The 13,491-nt window shown below is 40.2% G+C and overlaps 1 protein-coding gene across 12 annotated transcripts in view; it reads left to right on the top strand.

Moving 5' to 3' along the window:
* The window catches only part of NCKAP5 (NCK associated protein 5), a 632,725-nt gene that overhangs the window by 547,801 nt on the left and 71,433 nt on the right, over positions 1–13,491 (top strand). For all 12 annotated transcript variants that reach the window (XM_079992729.1, XM_079992727.1, XM_079992728.1 and 9 more), the window contains 2 exons: positions 804–981; positions 4,554–4,632. In XM_079992729.1, the coding sequence (XP_079848855.1) occupies positions 804–981; positions 4,554–4,632 (257 nt within the window). The remainder of the gene's footprint in view (positions 1–803; positions 982–4,553; positions 4,633–13,491) is intronic.

The following is a 13,491-nucleotide window of genomic DNA, read 5'->3' as shown; positions in this document are numbered from 1 at the left end:
AATCATTTCAAGATTCTGGATAACTGGATACACCATACCTGTAAAATGATCATTCCTTTTGTGAAAAATCAGGCAATATTAGGATGTCAGAGAGTAGGATGTCAAGGAGCCTAGACTTTTCCGTGGCATACTATTTTTATAGCAAGACAGCTTTTTAAAAGCATATGGCCATGCATTCAGAATTGAAACCCCTCTACTACCACCTGCCTCCTAGAATAGCATAGCCCAGTAAAAACTATACCACATGGCTGCTCCGATCATTTGTATCTGCTCTTTGTTAACCAGGTCAGTGGGCTCTGAAATTAAAGAAAATAAAGACTTATAAAAGCTAATACAAATATTAAGCCATAGAAGGTTATTTTTTTTCCTAGGAAAAGACCCTGTAGGCATAGCAGTATGGGAGGAAATGCATTGCCTGGTTTTGTTTTGTTTTTAAGGTCTTCTAAAATTTGCTGTTGTTAATTGTTAGTAAATACATACAGCAACCAACCAGAATTAAGTACATTTATGGCCACCTTAGGCCACAAAGACATTCGGCAATAATGGTTCAGTGTGTTTTCCAATTTGCCTCCCAGTCATAGAAAATTTAAAATAAATCATTATATGTTGAAAGACTAAATTGATATAGTACCTGAAATTGCAAGTGACAGATTTGATCAAGGCTAGTTAGAAACATTTATCACTCACAGGTCTACGGGGAGAAAGATGCAGGGAAGTTACGTTAAACATTAAAGGAATGGTGAAAGTAGAGTGATTGAAGAAGGGCAATGTAATTTATCAGAGGAATCACTTTCCACCTACAGAGTTGATAAGAAAGCAGCCCAGCCGACAGAAAGTGGATCACATAATGTTTCCTACAGGAGTGTGTCGAAGGGCGGCTCCCAGGGCTCTTCTCTTCCCAACAACTCTGTCGGCACTCAAGGAAACCAGAAGAAAACCAGCAAAACAAAGGCTGATATGGAAATACCAAATGATGCAGTGGTACGTAACAAGACCCTGCTGTCCTTAATTTTTATTTTTTTTCCCATACTGTTACTGCTCCAACACAGGGTAGAAATATGCTTGCCATTGCTGGGGAACGATGGATTAATGTCAGCATCTGATGGCCTGATTAGGGAATCCGATTATACTAATGCCCATAGCTGTCATTTGATGGAAACATATTCAGCCTTTTTTATGGCAATTTGCACTTGGTTACCTGTACTTTCAAGCCCACTTCAAGGTCCTAGTTTTCACCTTTTCAGTTGTTCCATGGCTTGAGACCCACATGTCCCCAGACATTCCTTCTGGATATATCAGCTACCCTGCTGGTTGTTCCCTGAAAACTAAGCCTTGCTTCATATCCTTCACTCTGTGATATAAGGCCTTCCATATCTAGAAGTAAGGTACTTTATAGTAGTGGCCTCCAGGACCTGGAGATGCCAGGGTTGGAACTAAGACCTGCCACTTGCAAAACAAGTGCTCTGCCATTGATCTGTAGCCTTTCTTCTACCACCACACTGCCCCACACACCAGGACCCCAATCTGAATCAGGTCCCCAGCACTGGCAGTTTGTGTGGGGTGGGAAAACTTTGTGTTGGATGTCACATCTGGGTTAGCCCTGAGAACACCACTGGACAGTTGTTTCTTTTAAGCTTCTTCTGTTATTGCTCTGAAAAAAGGAAAAGGTGAGTGATTAACATCCCGTGCATGCTGCTGCGTTCTATGAGGAAGCTTGAATTGTGAAGTAATTACATATTTCTCAGGGATATATGCTAAAGGTAAAACACATTTTCAAAGCCCTTCATGATGGGAATTGAAAAATCTATTAGCTCAGTATTGATGTTTAGGGTGCTTAAGGTTAAAAGTATCAGTGGCTTGTTCTCAACGTCAGGCAAATGTCTGCAAGCATTTGTGCTTCCATGTAAAGCAAGCTTTAACTAGAAGATATGCAAGGTCATTTGTTAAAAACATCTCAGAACCTGCATTCTGAATCCATATGCTTTGGAAAACTTTTTCTATCTCCCCTCCCCCTCTCCCCCCTTTCTGTAGCAAGTAGCTTCTATAGTATCATCTTTTCTTTGAAAATGTAGATGTCCCCTGCATTATAAAACCACAAATTATAAGCATATCTAAGTCTGCCCTTGTAATGTCACTGAAAGGAATGAGAGAGAATGAAAGTCTGGAAATGTGCAATATGCAGGAAATTCAATCCAACTGATCTAGAACTTTGATAGCAAAGCAGAGCCCCTTATCACAGCCACTCAATTTAACTATGCCCCATTTAATATGGTGCTGACAGCTTAGGGTATATCTTCACTGTACAGAAGTATTTTTTTTAAGCATGCTGCTTTTACAATTTCTTTTTTAACTTCCTTATTATTGTCTAATGGCACAGTAATTTGCAGAAGTTTTTGTCTCATTTTGTGAAGTCTTTGCAAATGTAAAAATAATAGCCATTTAGGACTTTAAGTATATCTTCAAGAAACACACTTCATTTTATCGGGCAAGTACAAAGATTGTTCTGAATCTACATAAATAATGAAGAAATGTTAATTTTTTTCTCTTTAACTTCTAAGGACAAATTAGTCACGCTGCAAAGGCATTACCTTTTCCTTCTCCAGACTGCACTTTGTTAAGCTGAAAATCAAAGTGTTATTAGGACATTGTTTTTGAAGATTGGATTATATTATATGCTACATCTTTGTGGGTTTTTCAATACTTGATTTTATTCTGTAAATGAAATAGCTTGCATTACCATGTTGAAGCCATTTGGGTTGAAAGAAAAATGAGTGCCTATAATCTGTGTTTTGGAATCTGTTGTGTGTTTTCTTTTAATAATGACAGAATTGTGGGGAATTTCAGTTTGTCCTCTAAACTTGGTACTACTCAATCTCATTTAAAATGCATATATTATTTCCTGGTCTTCATGTCCTTTTCTCCCTTTACTGGCTTCTCACTTTGAATCACGTTGCAGAGAATTCAGTAAAAAGAGATAGCTGTGATTGAAAACACTAGCATGTGGTAGCATTTCCCATTGTGCATTCTTTTTTCCCTAAAAAAGGAGGGAGGGGGGGACATGCCTTTTTGAGAAAAACAGCACAAACCTTTTCAAAAGCCCTGAGCAGAGATGATTTCTTTTTCTTTTTACACTGTAACAATACAAGGTACATTTAGAGATGAGGGTCAAACCAGTAACTAACACTTGCAAAAGTTGATAAAGAATGCATGCCTTAAATTTCATCTGAATGGAAAAATCAAATGTGCCTTTTACATTTAATGCTCCTCTAAAGTGGGTTTTCAAAAGTGTATCTTTCATGCGCCATAGAATTAAGTCTTTTCTTTTTCAGCATGTTAATTAAAGGCTTAGGGTTCTATTATGCCATCACTTAAACACTTATCTCAGACTGTGGTTTCCTGGCGATTTTTATATACATTTTTAAGAAAAACATGTTCCATTAGCATCGTTGGAACAGATTGTTTGCGCAGGGTGTGCAAAACAAGGACTTTGCTGGAAATCTTGCTCATTTGCTTACATAAATAGCCCCATTTTGAACCTAACCATTGAGTATTTTGTGAAAAACAGGAAAGATACTATGCTCCCCCAAACTAAAGCCAATGTGGTTTTAGTTTTAATATGCATACCACAGCCAAGGTGGAAAAGCACCTTGGGAAGCCAGGTGTGTGAGAGTAGAATATCAGACTGCCATAATGAAAGCATTCTTGCTTGACTTAGAACTGAGCCACATTGTTGAAGCTAATATGGTCCAATGGGAAGGGCACAATGGATTGCAGTGCTCATTCTTTCTTCACATATTTTTACCTTGGGTGTCAAAGTATTTAAGTTGCCCATGCACCTTTAAACCACTGGTTGACAAAATAGTATCTAAGGCAGCAAACCAGTTATAGATGAAAGGTAGTGTTGGTAGCTGAGTGGAGAAATGGAGTGGAAAGTACTTAACCTTTTTTTCTTTCAACAGCTTTTCAATTCAAAATCTGTTTCAGCCCAGGTGGTAGTGACAGCAGAGGTAGCAGTTCATTTTATTTATATAGATGTGGAAAAGATGCCAGAATTATGTGACTGCAGCACTGAATGAAGATACCATGTGACACATTAATTTTATTTCCTCAGTCCTTTAACATAAATTAATAAGATACAACATTTGAGGAGGAAGAAAAATACAGGATCATGAGAACTTAATGTATTTCTTTAATATTAAAAAAATAAATATTATTTTATCTTTTTGAGAAATTGTATCACGTTGTTGTTTAGTCGCATCTGACTTCGTGACCTGGTCAAACTCATGTTTGTAGCTTCGCACAAAGACTTAATTTTTATTGCCAGTTGCATCGTATTGTTCTTAGCAAAGTATCTAGAAACAATTTAATCATCATTCATAATAGGACGCTGTGCAAGCTGTACTACATGGGAGTTGTATTAAGGTGGATAGTAAAGGGTGATAGCAAAGATACTAAAAGTTAAACAGATTTGTTTTGAAATACACTGTTTTTGTTCTGTTAAAAGAGAGATATGTAAGCAGTTACAATTACTGTTCCCCCCCTTTACAACACAGATCAAAGTGGTAACAGAAAACTTCCAAGAAGATGAAGAGAACGCCATCGCTGACTCAACTTGTCAAAGCCACTTAATAGGTAACATCAACAAAAAAATTAAAATGTTGTAATATGTGGCTTAGATTCTCTTAGTACATTATGTAGTCTTTGCAATTGAACAGAGTTATGTACAATTAATCCCATTGAATCACACTAGACTAAAGGTAAAACTGGATGAGTTTCTTCTCTATATATTTTAGCAGGCAGCACTGGGGGATCAGGCCAAAGATCTTAGCCAGCCAGCAGCCTGTACTTGCAGTGGCCTACCAGATATCTGTGTGAATAGGAACAAGATACTTCTCCTTCAATGGCTCAGTACAGAAATTAATGTAATCCTATATTGGGGATCGGAAATATGCCATGAGCACAAATATTCTACCTCTACATGCTAGTTCCACCATGCCTTTCCTTGTTTGCCTAAGTGTAAACTGTGGTTGGATCTCATCAGAAATGCCTTTAAACCATAATCATCTACTTTTCTTCATTCAAATCATATTTCTTTTCAGTGAGAAATTTATTACCTTAATGCAGGTAGCTTTACCATCTGTGGAAATGTTATGAACAGTCTTCTAAATAGCCATACTTCCTGGCTACAGTGCTATCCTTCATCCTGATTTTTAGTGCTATGTTATTTGTGCATCATTGTAGCAGTACATTTTGAACATACCAGTTTACCAAGTTGGATGATACATGCCAGCGATGGGAACCTCCAGCTCATGTGGCTAATTAGTCTCTGCAGGCCTTCTCATTTGTCCTATCAGTTTATTTTGGCCAGACCACAGCTACCTACCCTACACCTGACATTGTATATAATGTGTGCTGGGGGACAGGTAAAGTCACAGCTGGGCCCAAAGGGGAAAGTGCAGGCACCGTCAAGCAGCTGAATGTCAGGGCTTCAAAGTGCAGCCCAGGGCTCTCTGCAAGCACTGAGCGTCAGTTGGTGGTCGGGGCTTGAAAAGAGTGCTACACAGCCGAAACACTGACAGTCATCTGGGATCAGGAACTGCCTAGCGCTGATGAGGGGACTGGAGAAAACAGCTTGTATTCCAAGTTCTTCTTCCAATGCTCTGAATGCAAGTTGCATTCTGAAGGGCTTCAAAGGACCTCTCTGTGACCAAGGATCAGCTGTTTTGAAGGCAAGTTCCCAGCACCGATCAGGCGACTGGCAGGTGGGTGTTCTTGTCGCCTATCAAATTGGGTGACAGAGGATAGCAGAGATAAAGATCTGGCCTTCCAGCCAGATCCAGTTCCCCACCCTGGTTATGTGCACTCCAAGATGAATCCAGTAGAGGAAAGGTTCATGGGAATATAAATTAGGATGTTGAATAGTATTGTTAAATGTAAGAACATAAAATGATTGCATATACTATGCTGCTTATATATTTCTAATACTATTTACAGAACTATTTAGCATGATTGACATCAGAGAATAAGTTATCATTATTATTTATTACATTTGTATACTACCCTTCATCTGAAGATCACAGGGCAGTTCACAACATAAAAATAAAAGATGAGAACACAAAACACATAATAAAACGAAAGCAAAAAACCCCAAAACCATTAACTATTAAACCATTAAACACATTTAAAGGGTCATATAAGGTTAATCAGCCAAAGGCTTGGTTTTTGGCTGGTGTCTAAAGATAGGTAATGAAGATGCCAGGCAAGCCTCCCTGGGGAGAGCATTCCACAAATGGTGAGCCACTGCAAAAAAGGCCCATTCCCTTGTTGCCACCCTCTGGACCTCTCACAGAGGAGACACATGAAGAAGGCCTCAGGTGATCAATGCAGGGTACAGGTTGGTTCATATGGGGAGAAATGGTCCTTGAGGTGTTGTGGTCTTGAGCTGTACAAGGTTTTATAGGTCAAAACCAGCACCTTGAATTGGGCCTGGAAAAAATTTGGTTGCCAGTGCAGTCAGGCCAGGATTGGTATAATATGTTCGACTGTCTCGCCCTGATGAGCAACCTGCTGAATTCTGCACCAGCTGAAGTTTCCAAACCATCTTCAGAGGCAGCCCTACATGTTATCAAAGTATTGCAGTTATCTAACCTAGAGGTTACCAGAGCATAGATAGAAGTTAGGTTATTCCTGCCCCAATAGGGGCATAGCTGGGCCACCATCTGAAGCTAATGGAAGGCACTCCATACCACTGAAGCCACTTGAGACTCAAGCATCAGCAAAGGATCCAGAAGTACTCCCAAGTTGTATACCTGCTCCTTTAGATGGAGTATGACCCCATCAAGAGCAGGCAACCTCCCAGCCATCTGTTCTAGGAAATCACCCACTAACAGTGCCTCTTCTTATTTGGATTGAGCTTCAGTCTGTTGGCTCTCATCCAGTCTGCTACTGAGGCAAGACAATGGTCCAGCACTTCCACTGCCTCACCTGTAGATTTAAAGAAGAAGTAGAATTGTGTGTCACCAGCTTAATTTCTGACAATGTACTCCAGACCTGCAGATAACTCCACTCAGTGGTTTCATAGAATCATAAAATCATAAAATTGTAGAGTTGGAAGGGATCCCAAAGGTAATGTAGTCCAACCCCCTGGAATGCAGGAATCTCAACTAAAGCATCCATGACAGATGGTCATCCAACCTCTGCTTTAAAACCTCCAATGAAGGAGAGTCCACAACCTCTCGAGGGAGACCATTCCACTGCCAATATTAAATAGCATAGGGGATAAAATTGAGCCCTGAGGAACTCCACATTAAAGGCTCCATGGAGCTGAAAAGCACTCCCCAAGCATCACCCTCTGAAAATGGCCATCCAAGTAGGACTGGAACCACCGCCAACTCAGACATGTTATCCAGAAGGATACAATGGTCAATAATATCAAAAGCTGCTGAGGGGTTGAGGAAAATTAACAGGCACATTTCCCCTGTTTCTCCCACACTTAGGATTCCTCTGTAAGTCTCTTTTTCTCAGCTCTTCATTGTTTCCTTCTTATCAAGAGATGGCTGTGCAAATACATTCATGTACCACACTTCACATTTTGGGAGGCTGAGTGTTGGCATAAATGTAAACCAAAATGTTTGTGTTGAGGATCTGTGTCTTGTGCTCGTTTTCTCCTGCTTATACTCCATATGAAAACATCTGTGCTGCCAACTCACAGCAATCTCTCTCTCAGTGCCGGGCTCCAGCTGATATGACTTTGTGTGCTTTGTTTCAAACTTCCTCCCAATCACAGAAGGTGCTTCGAAACTATAATTTAAAGATTATTATGATAAATGGTTACGTACTCACATTTTAACGAGCCATTCTCTCTCTCTCCTCCCCACTGCCACCTAATTTTTCACTGTGGAAACTAACATTTTAACAAAGTGGAATGTGTGTGTATAGTGTGTGGGTAGGGGAAAACTATGCTAATGGCACTAAGCTCAGGATACACTGTGCAATCCCTGGACTGGTGCCTGGATGCAGTGGTGAACTGGATGAGGGTCAACAAATGGAGTTTGAATTCTGGGGAGAAAGACGCCTTTGGGGTGGGTGGTTCTGATGTCCAGGAATTTGGTCAGTTGTCTGTTCAGAAGGTGGCACTCCCTCTGAAGGAGCAAGTACAGAGACCAGGTTCAAGGCCCATGTGCTAATCCATAAATCACAACTTGGGCTCAAAGTACCTTAAGGACTATCTTGGTTCCTTATGTTCCTCTTCAGTTGCTGAGATCCTCTGATCTCAGCAACACTCATGAGTTTTGATTCACCTTCACTAAAGACAGAGCATTTAGTGCAGCAGGTCCTGCCCCTACCAGTAGAGGTTCTTCAGAAACCCTCCCTCCCTCCAAACGTCTTTTGAGAACATATTTGTTTACAACATGCTTGTTCTTTTTCTTTTACCCAATGTGTATTTATTGGTGTTTATTATTGGTGTTTTAATGGATCTTTTGTTGATTTTATCCTTGTACTCTACCCAGCTGTATTTTTATGAAAGTGGGACTTACAGATTCGTAAATAAATTAATAAGCTAATAATTTTAATGAGAGCGATTCAGTTGTTAACAATTGTCAGTGTAAGATCCTCAAGTGGGTATCTGGTCTATAAAGTTAGATAATATGCAAGTTAAATAATATCCAGTGGACTACAGGTATGGTATTATATGGCACAATGGTATTTTATCACAGTGAAGTACTCCTAGTTCTTGTCATGCATGTTCCAGTTGCTTTATATTCTGTTCAAAAGTGCTCTTAGCAAGCCAATTGATTTAAATAAGTTAATAGTTTCCTAGATGAGTCCTCTTTTAAAAGACCCTGAGAAGACAATGTAATACATATCAATAAACATATAAGATATTATCTCAGGCACTGCTCTTTCACAAGATACTTTTACGGCTGGGGAAACCTTGACTTACAGAAAAGCCATCATGCAACACAGCTGAAGTTATTCATCTAGAAATTGCAGAACATAATTCTTAACTCTTAACTTCCCATCTGTGTGCTGTACCATCTCTCTGTCTCTCATCATATTCAGCGTTCAGCTTGGCTATTGGGTCCATTCATGCACACAGTATATATGTATAGTCAGAAATCTTATAAAATCTGGTATATATATTAAGATGCTACAAGTAATTATCTCAGTTGCATTTTTCTTTTGCTGAGTTGCAGAAGCAAGGATATCAGGGAACCTCTTTGACTGCTTCTTCCCCATCCTCTGTGTACCTACCTGTCTTACAAAAATGTTTATAGCATAATCCAGGGGTGGTGGCAGCTGTTGCCCATTGAGGCTGGTGAGGCAGGGAGAAAGTTAGCTATTGGTAGGGGGAGTCAGGGACAACAACAGCCAGAGCTAAAGTAGGAGGAACACTGCAAGACTGCAATCCTGTACACAGTAACACAATCACACAATCACGTGAGAATAAGCCCCACTGAACTTAATATATTTATATATATATAATTTAATACTTAAGACGGTTTACTAAGTGGTTTACAAAATAAGAAATATTTGGAAGAATTTAGTGTCTCACTAAGACAGATGTTCCATCAGTGCAAGCATTTCAGTTTGCCAGAAGGAATGACCCCCCCCCCACTACCCCATGTGATAATTTGAAGGTTCCTCCCCCCCTCCCAACCCATTGGGGGCTGCAGGAAGAAGACAGGTGAGAAAGCCTTGTGGAAGTCTTTGTGCAGACACTGTGCACTCATTAGGTGAATCCCACCCAAGATCGTGGCCTAAGCTCTCTATGCAAATCCCACGCCTACTGCTACTTGTTATGTCTTGCTGCATCTTTAGGCATCTAAAGTTACGGTATTTACACCAATTCCATGTGTTTTGAGTCTTCACTCTTCGGGTGCACAGAAAAATACAGTTCTTTGTGCTAGAATTTTACACTAAAGTGAAGATTTTATTTTATAGTCTTGAATCCAGGCACTCCAGTCCATTAAAGTTCTTGATAATCATCTAGCTTATAGCCAAGCACTTTCTTATAACATCATTTTTCGCTTTCCAAGAACAACTCTGCAAAAGGTTCTGCAGTTTAATTTAAAAGCAATCTGATCAGAAAAGAAAGGTCTCTCTTTTCGTATACCTTTGTTATTGTAGGTATCCTTATTTAGTGAAAATGTAGAGCTGAATTCAATGGATCTTGAAATGTTCTTGAAATTGAGGGTTGTTGGTATTGTATAGTGGTGAGGCTATTTTTCAATCCCCATCTTTGGGCTTCTTATAAAGAAAGGGAGACAAGTGATGAAAAAATAAATTTCAATGAGAGACTGGAATTGTCTTGATAAGAGAGTTTTTATGTATTATTTGATAGAATGCTTAGTAAAGATAATGGCTATAAACAGTAGAGTTAGAATGAAGTTTCAGCATTTAAAGTACTTTGGTTATGGCAACAAAATCTGTATAAAGCATTTTCGTTCACTAGTTCTAATGCTGATTAATTCAGCATTACACTCATTCAGTTCTCTATAGCTTTCTCATTTAAACAGAAACATTAAATGGGCAATGATTGTATATTAAATTAATGTAACAGTCTTTCTTCAGTCCTTATCTGCCCACCCAGGTGTTTATTAAGTAATGAAGACATTGGTGAATTTAAGTTTTAATGATATAATCCTACCTTCACAAATACAAGTGAAGGCTTATTTCTTATGAGACCACACTTACGACAGTGTCAATATTTTTCTCTAATAAGTATCTGTCTATTCAGCATAACCTAATAAGTACCCAACCTAGAAGTTTGATTAAGTTACAAGTCATAGTACTAGACAGGTACAAAATCAATGAAAAACCAGAGGAATCAAAGCTGTCTAAAATGCCAGTTGTAGCTCATTTGCTTACAATTTTTGAATGACAGAACTACAACAAATTTTGGAGAATGGAATACGCCTCTCCTTGTTTTCAGCCTCTCCATTTCATTTCTCCACAGTTTTCTGCCCTACTACCATTAAAACAACAAATCAATATCACATGCATTCTGCGCATGTCCAGTCCTCATTGGGCTGGTAGGGGGGTTTTATTAATGGAAACCTTTTTAAAAAAAACCAGTAAGCCTTGGGTTTTCAGTCTAGCTACAGCCCCCCCCCCAAAAGGGAAGGTTCTGAGCCAAGAAAATAATAGTGGGGTGCAGGAGGAAGATCAGAGGAAGAAGGGGGTGCAGCTAGGTTGGAGGCTGAGCAATCAAGTTTTAAGTGAGACTGAGGCAGCTGAGGAAGAGGAGGAGACTGAGGCTGTGGCAGATTCCCAGCCACCTGCCAGTTCCACTTTTTCCTTCCCCCATCCTCCTCTGTACCCAAGAACGAGAAGGGTGTTACATGTAGCAGAACAAAAGGCACAGAGAGCCCCTCCTTGAAGGAGTTTGCAACTGTTGGGTAGGCAACCGGCTGGGGAGGAGCCTTAGGAGGAAGTGGAAGGCTTAGATCCTCAGTTCTGTCAATGGTCTCAATAGGCTAGTTCTGCCTGTGGAGTTCTCTGTTGGGTTTTGCTTCTCTGAATAGAGAATCAACCTTACTGCTCATCCCTGAGTTTCTGTGCTGAACTGCAGCTGAACCATCCCTGACATCTGGTAAGGGTGAGCAAAGCCAGAAAATCCACCTGCGGGTCCCTCCCAATAGTAGTTTTAGGCACCATGAGTTTTGTCAGGACTGGGAAGGGGAGAAAAATGCCATCTGTGGATCACTGCCTTCCTCCGTTTCTTTTGTGATTGCCTTCTGTTCTGTAGTCACTATGAACCAAGAAGTGGGAGGCCTTTGCTGTGGATGCTTAAGGACAATTCTTCATACCATTCAGGGTGAGAGCCTGGGTGGATTGGAGAGTGGGGCTGAGGGTGTAAGGTGGTAAGTCGCTCAAAAGCCATATAGTGGGCCCCTCTGTGTGTGAGAGAGAGGGAGTTGCCATAGATGAAAAATGGGCTGGGAACTGTTACTATAAGACCGTTGGTTGTTTGAATGCCCTGTGCTCATATTTGTTAGGTATTTGGCTAAATTGGAAATGATAGCTTTTGTCCTCATTGTTGCTTTTCTTGTTTGCCTTAGGGTAGAATTGCTAATTTGTTCACTGGACCTGTTCATATGATTTTGGTATACTGTTTTTGCTCCGTTTATCTCTATTACTTTTGTGCCCTGCTCTGGGATTGAAAATATTCAATGAAAAGTGGGCTACAAGCACTGTAATTTAATAGATAAATGGATTCACTCTTAGTTTACATAAATGGGGCCTGCATCAAAATGTTAAGAGTGTGGAATGTTCCTTTGCCTGCCAGCCAGATATGCCTTCTTCCATTCCCGACCACCCAGGTTTTCTGAGTTCCTCACCCACTCCCAATAGTCAGCCATATCCTGTGGCCACTCCCCAACTTAGATGTGTGTTTAAAGGTTTTCCTGTTTCTGAAAACCTTGGAGTTCTGCCAGACCAGTTCTCACACATAAATGGTACTGTTTTGGCTACATAGGAACTTGCACTCATAGAACTGAGTTCACTATACTTTATGCCTTAGCTAGGTAACCTTTAGGATCATTTCTGGACAGTAGCATTTATACCTGGTACAACTGTTACCACCCTAATCCTCTCCATTCTGCTGGATACTTTAAGGGTGTACCACCACTTGGAAGGGACATCTTTGTAGGTGGAGTCTCGGCATGGACTTAAGCTGTAAAGAGGCCGCAAGGACTTGACAGCCTTATGTGACACTACACTCTGTGAGCCTACAGACAAACTGATGGCCACAACACAAGATTCCAAACCTTATACAGTCGCTTCCAGACCTCCAGGAGCAGCAAGAACAACAAGCCTAAAGCCCAGAGTGGTAGATAGTGTGCATGTCTTGCAACCCAAGACATTCCTGAACCTACTCAGAAAGTGTGATTCATGAGACCATAATTTTTGCATGAAACCTAAGTTCTGCTGGAATCAGTGAGGCAAGCTAGTTGCAACTGCAGTCCCATTGATTCCAATACGACTGAGATGCAGCTGACTCTATTTGGATGGTGGTGGTGGTGATGGTGATAATTTCAATTATTCAAATTTCCTAATCCTTACATAGTAGATCATAGTTCTACCCGCTGCATATTAGGTCATTAGCTTTACAGATCTTAGAAATGATACTGAGTTCATACATGACCACAGGTTTAAGTACCTACCTCCCAACTTTAGCCATCCACTATGCTATACCAGCTTTTAAATGAAACCTGAGACCCAAGTATAGTCATATTTTGCTACTGTGTCAAATGGCTCTCCAGTTAGTAGTATTTATATGTATGATGATACTTGTTAACTGTATTACAACAACTATTCTTTGTTGTTACTTTACTATTTGGACCAGGTATGGGGAAACGTGCTCCCACCACCCCTGCCAGATTGTATTGGACCTGAACTCTCATCGGCTCCCAGCCAGCATGGCCAATACTTAGGAGTATCAGTTCCTGGTTTAGACTCTTTTTTTTAGGTTTCACACTATCCTTT

This window comes from Podarcis cretensis, assembly GCF_951804945.1.
Source record: "Podarcis cretensis genome assembly, chromosome: 1".
Lineage (NCBI taxonomy): Eukaryota > Metazoa > Chordata > Lepidosauria > Squamata > Lacertidae > Podarcis > Podarcis cretensis.
The sequence above is the reverse complement of the archived record's forward strand: the minus strand, read 5'-3'. Positions and strand labels throughout refer to the sequence as shown.